We start from the raw sequence: 10,805 nt of genomic DNA, 5'->3' as shown, positions 1-10,805 counted from the left end.
CATTTCTGTGGACTTTGTTTAGTTTACGGCTACATCTTAAAAGGTCCACAATGAATCCTTTCCAAAGGAGAAGGAACAAGATGAGAAGCATTTTGGAAACTATGTCATATCTAGAAATGTTGAAAACACTAGAAATTTTACCCTGTTGAATAGGAAAATTAAGGGGATTTGAGAGTGGCCATTAAGTATAAAAGGATACAATGAAAATTCAGGTGGCTTTTACACTGCACCTAATAAACTGCTTTTACATAGCCTTCTAGTGCTAATATCCCCGAATCTATGAGACTACACAGAAAGGGAAAAATTAAGAGGCACTGACAAGAGTGGGAAAGTATTTAAAACACCTTCGAATTTAACAGAGACCCTAACAGAGATCTCTCTTCTAAGCAGCATCCCTAATATAATAATCAGAAACTGCCTGAACAATAGCTGAAGAATCAGAGGCAAAAATGTCATCCCTCACTATGTACCTAAGAGATTTCTGAAGGTATAAATTAACAGGACAGGGAATTGATGAATTTATCTAGATCCAGTACTGTTGTTGCTCAAAAAGAAATTTACTGAAATAAAGAAACATATAAATATATAAACAAGTGAGTTGATTTTCAAAATTCACTTTTTTCCTCCTATGCAAATAACTGGATCACAAGAAAAGACTTGGGTAAATTCAAGGCTTGCTTCAAGTCTGCTCCCACACTGAGCCAAAACCAGCATGAGCCCAGAGACTGAGGCACCTGTGACACTGAAGCTGGGTAAACACTCAGGGCCCTTTAAGCACAGGTAGGGTCAGCCCCTGAGAGTGACTGTCGCTTTAAATTTTGCCTCACAGGCACCTGTTACCTCACAGTAGGCCCAGCCCTGTGATTGGTCAGCCTATCCAAAGCCCCGCCCAACTGACACTATATCAAAGACAAACTTCCTAGGTAACGGCAGTATAGCTGCAGACCAGCTGGTGGTCAGTTGGTCTCCAGCCGGAGGAGATGAGAAAGGAGCCAGATGACACCTCTTTTTCTAGCCCAAGTTAGACGAGAAGCCAGCACTTACTTTACCATTGCCCACAAATGGCGTGGGCGCCAGAGCAGAAGAGGATGGAACCCACTTTGAGAGATCTACGAGATCGCCAGGTCAGTCGGGATGGCAGGGGTGGCAGAGGATGGGGCTGGAGCCACGCCTCTGGCCGCGCAGAGTCTAGGGCGTCCAATTACCGAGAACCACCGCTCTGCTTTCTCATCAAGAGCAGCATGATTGGTGCGGTGATTGGTCGTGGGGGATCAAAAATAAGAGATATCCAGGATTCTACCAGTACAAAAATACAGATCATAAAAGGTGGTCCTGAAGCTGAGGTAAAAATTTTTGGCAGGAAAGACATGAAGGCCAAGGCCAAAGTGGCTATAGAAACTCTTGTTAAGAAACAAGAAAGAAGCTACAGTTCAGAATGCAATGTTGATAGTGCTGCCTCTCAAGCTTTTGCCGGGAAAGGCTGGAGCAGAAGTAACACCATCAGAGCCACTCAACCCAAAGATGACACCACCAAAGCAGCCCAGCCCAGAGACTATGCAGCCATAGTGGCCCAGCCCAGAGGCTATGCAGCCATAGTGGCCCAGCCCAGAGATGATAATGCTGCCAGAAGGGCCCAGACAGGAGACGACGTGGCCAGAGAGGCCCAGGCTGAAGACGACACCACCACCAGAGGGGCCCAGCCCAGAGAAACTGCCTCCAGAGCTTCCCAGCCCAGAGACGAGGATGCTGGTAGAGACCACGCAACCAGAGAGGCCCAGGCCAAAGACAACGACATCACCAAAGAGGTCCAGCCCAGAGACTACGCGGCCATAGTGGCCCAGCCCAGAAACTATGCAGCCATACTGGCCCAGCCAAAAGACAATGCTACCAGAAGGGCCCAGCCTGGAGACCATGAGGCCAGAGACTCCCAAGTCAAAGACGATGATGCTGCCAGAGCAGCCCAGCCCAGAGATGATAATGCCACCAGAAGGGTCCAGCCCAGAGACTCCACAGCCAGAGAGACCCAGGCCAAAGATGACACCACCACAGTGGCCCAGCCCAGAGATGATGCCACCAGAGGGACCCAGGCCAGAGACCCCATAGCCAGAGAGACTCAGGCCAAAGATGACACCACCACAGTGGCCCAGCCCAGAGATGATGATGCCGCCAGAGGGGCCCAGCCCAGAGACCCCACAGCCAGAGAGACCCAGGCCAAAGATGACACCACCACAGTGGCCCAGCCCAGAGATGATACCACCAGAGGGACCCAGGCCAGAGACTCCACAGCCAGAGAGACCCAGGCCAAAGATGACACCACCACAGTGGCCCAGCCCAGAAATGATGCCACCAGAGGGACCCAGGCCAGAGACTCCACAGCCAGAGAGACCCAGGCCAAAGATGACACCACCACAGTGGCCCAGCCCGGAGATGATGATGCTACCAGAGGGACTGAGCCCAGAGACCACGGGGCCAGAGAGGCTCAGGCCAAAGACAACACCAGAGTGGCCCAGCCTAGAGACTATGCGGCCACAGTGGCACAGCCTAGAGACTATGCAGCCATAGTGGCCCAGCCCAGAGATCACAAGCCCAGAGCCACCCAGCCAAAAGATGTCACTGCTAGAGCAGCTCAGCCACGGATAGACTGGGATCAGGTAAAAGCTGGAGTGACAGAATGGAAAAAAAGAAAATGGGCAGATTTACCACCAATTAAGAAAAACTTATACATAGAATCCAAAGCAACACAGTCATTGTCTGAAGCCCAAGTGGAAATTTGGAGAAAGGAAAATTTCAACATAAGGTGTGATGACTTGACAGAGGGTGAGAAACGTCCCATACCCAAGCCCACCTGTACATTCGAAGATGCTTTCCAACAATATCCTGAGATTATGCAAAGCATTAGGAGAGCTGGTTTTCAAAAGCCAACACCAATTCAGTCTCAAGCATGGCCAATTATTCTACAAGGAATAGATCTTATAGGGATTGCACAAACTGGAACAGGCAAAACACTATCCTATTTAATGCCTGGGTTTATACATATACATTCTCAACCAGTATCCAGAAAGCAAAGGAATGGACCTGGCATGCTAGTCCTTACACCCACTAGAGAATTAGCTCTGCAAGTAGAAGCTGAATGCTCTAAGTACTTATATAAAGGTCTTAAAAGTGTTTGTATATATGGTGGTGGAAATAGAAAAGGACAAATACAAGATGTTACCAAAGGTGTAGACATCATTATTGCAACTCCTGGAAGACTGAATGATCTACAAATGAATAACTTTGTCAACCTAAGAAGCATAACCTACTTGGTTTTGGATGAGGCAGATAAAATGCTGGATCTGGGGTTTGAACACCAAATAATGAAGATCTTATTAGATGTGCGCCCAGATAGACAGACTGTAATGACAACTGCATCTTGGCCAGACTCTACCCGTAGACTAGCCCAGTCTTATTTGAAACAGCCTATGATTGTTTATGTTGGTACTCTGGATCTAGTTGCTGTAAATACTGTGAAGCAAAGCATAATTGTTACAACTGAAGAGGAAAAACGATCTCTGATCCAAGAATTCCTACAGAGTCTGTCACCCAAAGACAAAGTCATCGTGTTTGTCGGCAGAAAACTTGTGGCTGATGACTTATCGAGTGATTTAAGTATTCAAGGAATACCTGTCCAGTCCCTGCACGGTGACAGGGAACAGTGTGATCGAGACCAAGCATTAGAGGACTTCAGAAGTGGAAGAGTGAAAATACTGATCGCTACCGATTTAGCATCCAGAGGTCTTGATGTCACTGATGTCACACATGTATATAATTACAATTTTCCACGCAATATTGAAGAATATGTACACAGAGTTGGACGTACTGGAAGAGCAGGGAAAACAGGTGAATCAATCACTCTTGTGACCCAAGATGATTGGAAAATTGCTGATGAGTTGATTAAAATTCTCCAAAGAGCCAACCAGATTGTGCCACCCAACCTCCGATCAATGGCTGATCGGTTTAAGAAGCATAAGCAAAATTAGGAGATAGGAAAACGATCAAAGAAATCTCAAGAAAAATGCACCGAGTTTAATTAACATCCACACCTTGAAAAATTTCACCTACTAGAATATCTAAAAACGGTTTTATTAACATCTGCACCTTGAAAAATTGTACCTACAAGAATATCCAAGACTGAGTTTAATTGATGTTTCCACCTTGACAAGTTGAACCTAAGAGAAGATCCAGGACTGAATTTTACTGATGTCTCCCACCTTGAAAAGTTGCACCTACAAGAAGATCCAAGATCAAGTTTTATCATGTCTACAACTTGAAAAATTGTAGCTACCAGAAGATCCAAGATATGTGCAAGTTATGCAGTACTCAAGTTACCTAAGGAACTATTGGGAACATACTGTCAGTTATAGGACATTTAGCTAATTCTTAAACCATACCACTAAGCTTTCAAAGTATGTTCCTGAATAAAATCAAAAGTGCTTTGAAAATGAGAGAGTGTTGTGTGTTTGTTAAAGTCTGCTTTCTTTTATAGCCTGCCATGTCCTGCTGTGTCTTCTCAAAAAGACTTGGTAGACAATAAAAATGGTGCTTTTCTTGCTTTAAAATAGTTGTACTGAATTGGAAACTATTTTTCATCAAGCTTAACCCAGTCAAAATATTTTATTTGCCCCCAGTGGTTGGTGACAGAATTCCTAAAACTATCTCCACTATAATTCCCTACTTTAAAAAAAATTCATTAGAAAATAAATGCTCAATATTTTAGAAGATTCCATATTTTTTTCAGACAGATGTGACTCATAGAGTAGGGTGTCTGCCTGAGTCACTGGGAACCAGATCTTCATATCAACTCTCATTAACCACTCATTAAAAATTCTGGGGAGATCACTTGTCTTCTGTAGGCCTCACTTTCTTCATTAATAAATAGGAATGTTCATGTTATGTGATTTGGGGGTCTCCTTCACCACTAAATTGTGTACTCCAGCATTACATTAAAACTTCATTTTCTAAGCTAGAGGAAAAACCACACCCTATGTAACAAATTGAACAATGAAACCCATTTTAATGACCAGAAATAGTGCATTCTGCACTTCTATTGATCTTTGAAATATTGTCTTTACTTTACACAGATTGTCTTTACTTTCTTTTCATCTTATTTTTCAATTTGTCTTGAAAAGGTCAAAACCACATATATACATCAGAAGGAAAATTAATGTGAAAGAAAATCTGTACTTGGAAAAAACATTAAGAAAACCAAATGATGTTCTCGGCATGGGGAACAAGTTTAGTAAAATTCCTAAATTTATAATTCTCTTACATTCCATTTATAAGCAATATGCATCTTGTCCAGCTTCCCAGGTGGCACTAGTGGTAAAGAACCTGCTAATGCCAGAGAGGCAAGAGACATGGGTTCAATCCCTGGATCAGGAAGATCCCCTGGAGGAGGGCATGGCAACTCACTCCAGCATTGTTGCCTGGAGAATCCCATGGATACAGGAGCCTGGTGGGCTACAGTTCATAGGGTTGCAAAGAGTTGGACACAACGGACTGTGAAGAAAGCTGAGCACCGAAGAACTGATGTTTTTGAACTGTGGTGTTGGAGAAGACTCTTGAAGAGTCCCTTGGACTGCAAGGAGATCCAACCTGTCCATTCTGAAGGAGATCAGCCCTGGGATTTCTTTGGAGGGAATGATGCTGAAGCTGAAACTTCAGTACTTTGGCCACCTCATGTGAAGAGTTGACTCATTGGAAAAGACTCTGATGCTGGGAGGGATTGGGGGCAGGAGGAGAAGGGGACAACAGAGGATGAGATGGCTGGATGGCATCACTGACTCGATGGATGTGAGTGTGAGTGAACTCCGGGATTTGGTGATGGACAGGGAGGCCTGGCGTGCTGCGATTCATGGGGTCGCAAAGAGTTGGACATGACTGAGCGACTGAACTGAACTGAACTGAAGCGATGCAGCACACACGTATGCGTCTTCTCACATTGCAAGAAGATATCCTTACAAATGATGCTAAATTTCATAATCCAGTGTTTAAGAGAACATTATCATTAATAAAGCCCTACCATTTCTGGGAAATTAAAAATAATAATCCAGCAGTCTTTTCCCCAGCATGCCTCAGCTGTAACCACAACAAAAATTCAGAAATTAAGTGAAATAAAGAGGTAAACATTCTAGGTATAGTTGTTTAAAGTTCAGGTTCTGACTTTAAAGACTTGTTATAAAAGTGTTGATATCTCCTGATAAAATTAACAACAATAGTTAACAGTTTTGAGTGTTTGGTATATACAGGTACTTTGTTTTGTAACCAATAATCTTTATTGAAAATTCACTTAGAGGGTAATCTTAACCCATGTTTTGCAGAAGCTATAATAATGCCAGAGGAAGTAACTTGCATAACGTTACTAAATCTGATTAAAGAGGAATTGTGTGCTATGTTTACCCAGCTATGCCTGACTCCAATATGTACATTCTTTTCACATCAATACAAGTTACTATGTACGAGGTGATATGCTTATCTTGAGACTGCCCACATGTTCAGATTTAGTGAAACAGCATGTCAATAGACCCCAGTGCAAAAGCAGTCTACAGGAGAACCTGCGAGAGAAACTCAAAAGGCCTGTTCCCATTCATTCGGACAAGAAATGATGAGTGGTTAGAAAGCTGGAGTGTATGTTATTCGCCAGAATTCCTCTTGGGGACAATGCTGTATTCGGTAGAGAAAAGGGTAAAATCCTCTCAAGATAGAAAGTGAGGTTCCTTAATCACGTTCAAGAAACAACAAAAAATACCACCCAGTGAGTAAAACGAAGAAACATGGATTTGCTTTTCAAGACAGGGCTGAAAAGGAGAGCTACTGTATGGGGAAATGTATGTAGAAATATTAATAGAACAGTGGTTTTCAACCAGGGCATTTTTGCCTCTTCTCTCCGGGACACATTTAACCATATGTGAAGACAGACAGTACTGGTTATTTTAATGTTGGGGGTTTGGGGTGGTGGTGGCATTCTGCTGTTGGTACCTAGTGGGTAGAGGTCAAGGATGCTGCTTAACACCCTACAATCTACAGCAATGGTTTCAGCCTGTTGGGTACCAGGGACCAATAAGACAATTTTTCCATGGATGGGAGGGGTGGGGGTGGGGATGGTTTGGGGATGATTCAAGCACATTACATTTATTGTGCCCTTTATCTCTATTATTATTGCATCAGCCCCATCTCATATCATAAGGCATTAGATCCTGGAGGTTGGGGACCCCTGATTTACAGAACAGTGCCCACAAAACAGAGGACTACTTGGTCCAAAACATCCATAGTGCTGAGACGGACAATCCCTGAGACAGCATAAGCAAAATAAAACCAACCTCATAGTAACCAAGAAAGAACTTCAGCAGAAGAAATAGAGGATTTTAAAATTATATCATGCAGGTCGTACAGAATATGGCCCTACAACTTTCCTCTCATTGGTATAGTCTGTATCAGTGGTTCTCCACCAAGGCCAACTTTGCCAGATGTGGTGGTCACAACTCACGGGGAGGGCTATTATCATCTCTTGGGTAGAGGCCATTGGTGTTGCTAAACATTTCAATGTGCAGGATAATCCCTCTAAACAGAGAATTATGTGGTGAAAATGTCAGTAATTTAAAACTTGCAATAGCTTAAGCAAAGCATCTTCTGTGCTAATTCAATTGCAGAAAAACGAAGAAGGAACTTCAGCCAGGGGGGAAAAAAAAAAAAAAAGGATATATACTTTGTGTATACTGTTCAATGGCTTCTCAGGTGACACAGCTTGGTAAAGATCCACCTGCCAATGCAGGAGACACAGGAAGACACGATCTGTGGGTAGGGAATATTCCCTGGAAGAGGAAATGGCAACCCACACCAGGATGCTTGCCTGGGAAATCCCATGGACAGAGCAGCCTGTAATGCTATATAGTCCATGGGGTTTCAAGAAGTTCGACATGACTGAGCACCTGAGCACACATGCACATACATTGTTCAATAAAAGGCTCTCCATCAGCTTTCATTTATCTTTCAGTTCAGTTCAGTCGCTCAGTCATTTTGACACTTTGCAACCCCATGAACTGCAGCAGGCCAGGCCTCCCTGTCCATCACCAACTCCCGGAGTTCACTCAGACTCACGTCAATCGAGTCAGTGATGCCATCCAACCACCTCATCCTCTGTCATCCCCTTCTCCTCCTGCCCCCAATCCCTCCCAGCATCAGAGTCTTTTCTAATGAGTTAACTCTTTGCATGAGGTGGCCAGAGTATTGGAGTTTCAGCTTTAGCATCAGTCCTTCCAATGAACACCCAGGGCTGATCTCCTTTAGAATGGACTGGTTGGATCTCCTTGCAGTCCAAGGGATTCTCAAGTCTTCTCCAACACCACAGTTCAAAAGCATCAATTCTTCGGCGCTCAGCTTTCTTTATAGTCCAAATCTCACATCCATACATGACCACAGGAAAAACCATAGCCTTGACTAGACGGACCTTTGTTGGCAAAGTAATGTCTCTGCTTTTGAATATGCTATCTAGGTTGGTCATAACTTTCCTTCCAAGGAGTAAGCGTCTTTTAATTTCATGGCTGCAATCACCTCTGCAGTGATTTTGAAGCCCAGAAAAATAAAGTCTGACACTGCTTCCACTGTTTCCCCATCTATTTCCCATGAAGTGATGGCACCAGATGCCATGATCTTCGTTTTCTGAATGTTAAGCTTTAAGCCAACTTTTTCACTCTCCTCTTTCACTTCATCAAGAGGCTTTTTAGTTCCTCTTCATTTTCTGTCATAAGGGTGGTGTCATCTGCATATCTGAGGTTATTGATATTTCTCCTGGCAATCTTGATTCCAGCTTGTGCTTCTTCCAGCCCAGCGTTTCTCATGATGTACTGTGCATATAAGTTAAATAGGCAGGGGGACAATATACAGCCCTGACGTACTCCTTTTCCTATTTGGAACCAGTCTGTTGTTCCATGTCCAGTTCTAAGTGTTGCTTCTTGACCTGCATACAGATTTCTCAAGAGGCAGGTCAGGTAGTCTGGTATTCCCATCTCTTTCAGAATTTTCCAGTTTATTGTGATCCACACAGTCAAAGGCTTTGGCATAGTCAATAAAGCAGAAATAGATGTTTTTCTGGAACTCTCTTTCCTTTTCCATGATCCAGCGGATGTTGGCAATTTGATCTCTGATTCCTCTGCATTTTCTAAAACCAGCTTGAACATCTGGAAGTTCATGGTTCACATATTGCTGAAGCCTGGCTTGGAGAATTTTGAGCATTACTTTGCTAGTGTGTGAGATGAGTGCAATTGTGCGGTAGTTTGACTATTCTTTGGCATTGCCTTTCTTTAGGATTGGAATGAAAACGGACCTTTTCCAGTCCTATGGCCACTGCTGAGTTTTCCAAATTTGCTGGCATATTGAGTGCAGCACTTTCACAGCATCATCTTTCAGGATTTAAAATAGCTCAATGGGAATTCCATCACCTCCACTAGCTTTGTTCATAGTGATGCTTTCTAAGGCCCACTTGACTTCACATTCCAGGATGTCTGGCTCTAGGTGAGTGATCACACCATTGTGATTATCTTGGTCGTGAAGATTTTTTGGTACAGTTCTTCTGTGTATTCTTGCCACCTCTTCTTAATATCTTCTGCTTCTGTTAGGTCCATACCATTTCTGTCCTTTATCGAGCCCATCTTTGCATGAAATGTTCCCTTGGTATCTCTAATTTTCTTGAAGAGATCTCTAGTCTTACCCATTCTGTTGTTTTCCTCTATTTCTTTGCATTGATCGATGAGGAAAGCTTTCTTATCTCTCCTTGCTATTCTTTGGAACTCTGCATTCAGATGCTTATCTTTCCTTTTCTCCTTTGCTTTTTGCTTCTCCTCTTTTCACAGCTATTTGTAAGGCCTCCTCAGATAAGCATTTTGCTTTTAGTAGAATCTGTATCAATGACTATCAATCAGAGTTGATTTTGCCTCCTGGGGGATACTTGGCAATATCTTGAAACATTTTTGGTTGTCCCACCTAGGCAGCAAGATTGCTACTGTCATCTAGAAATCAGGAAAAACAACCGTCAATGAACAGGACAACACCTTACAACACTGGATTTTTTTTTTTTTTAGACCCAAAGTCTATAGCATTAAGGTCAAGAAACTGTGGTTTACATTGACCAACAAAGTTTTGTGAGCGAGTGACTCAAATAAATATTGAGTTTTGTGTCCATTAGAACAGAGTGAAACAAATTAGAATATGCGCTGACACCAGAGACAAACTGTCTGAGGATTCAACTGATCTCAGAGTCATTCCTGCAAAATTCTTAGCATGATGATTTACATTCAGTAGGTACTTAACAAATGTTAGATCCCTTCCACCCTGTCTCTCCTATCACCCATTATGTAATGCCTGTTTACAATTCTGGATGCCATTACTCACACTGTTTCCCCCATCTGGAATGCCCTTTCTCTGTCCTCTCTGCCAGGTCAAATCAGATTCATCATGCTGGGTCCAGCCCAAGTGCTACATCTCTCCCAAGATCCTATCTGCTCTCTTTCACCTCAAAACTTCTGTACCTTTTGCTATCTACCAACCATGCTGACATCAGTACCATACTGGTTTGCATACCTACAGAGACAATTTTGAAAAATTCCAACTAATTAAGATGAATGGCACTATCAAATATTTAAGTGAAAGTGAAAAATCGCTCAGTCATGTCTGACTGTTTGTGACCCCATGGACTATACAGTCCATGGAATTCTCCAGGTCAGAATACTGGAGTGGGTAGCCTTTCCCTTCTCCAAGGGATCTTCCCAATC

General features: G+C 43.1%; 1 protein-coding gene across 1 annotated transcript; it reads left to right on the top strand.

The window, feature by feature from the left end:
* Window positions 1-1,061: 1,061 nt before the first annotated feature.
* Window positions 1,062-10,047, top strand: DDX53 (DEAD-box helicase 53). The gene is made up of 4 exons (XM_005701026.2): window positions 1,062-1,491; window positions 2,608-4,015; window positions 7,811-7,836; window positions 10,022-10,047. Exons 1-4 carry the CDS (start codon window positions 1,062-1,064, stop codon window positions 10,045-10,047), a joined length of 1,890 nt encoding a protein of 629 aa, XP_005701083.2.
* The last annotated feature ends 758 nt before the right edge of the window (window positions 10,048-10,805 follow it).

The sequence above is a fragment of the Capra hircus genome (assembly GCF_001704415.2).
Source record: "Capra hircus breed San Clemente chromosome X unlocalized genomic scaffold, ASM170441v1, whole genome shotgun sequence".
NCBI lineage: Eukaryota > Metazoa > Chordata > Mammalia > Artiodactyla > Bovidae > Capra > Capra hircus.
This window is presented reverse-complemented; position numbering and strand designations above follow the sequence as displayed.

Excerpts from the sequence above, each read along its gene's own strand:
- DDX53 (XM_005701026.2), top strand. The coding sequence starts at position 1,062 with ATGGCGTGGGCGCCAGAGCAGAAGAGGATGGAACCCACTTTGAGAGAT. Across the intron at positions 4,016-7,810 it reads TTTAAGAAGCATAAGCAAAA|GAGACACAGGAAGACACGAT; the intron begins TTAGGAGATAGG and ends CTGCCAATGCAG. Across the intron at positions 7,837-10,021 it reads CAGGAAGACACGATCTGTGG|GCAGCAAGATTGCTACTGTC; the intron begins GTAGGGAATATT and ends TGTCCCACCTAG.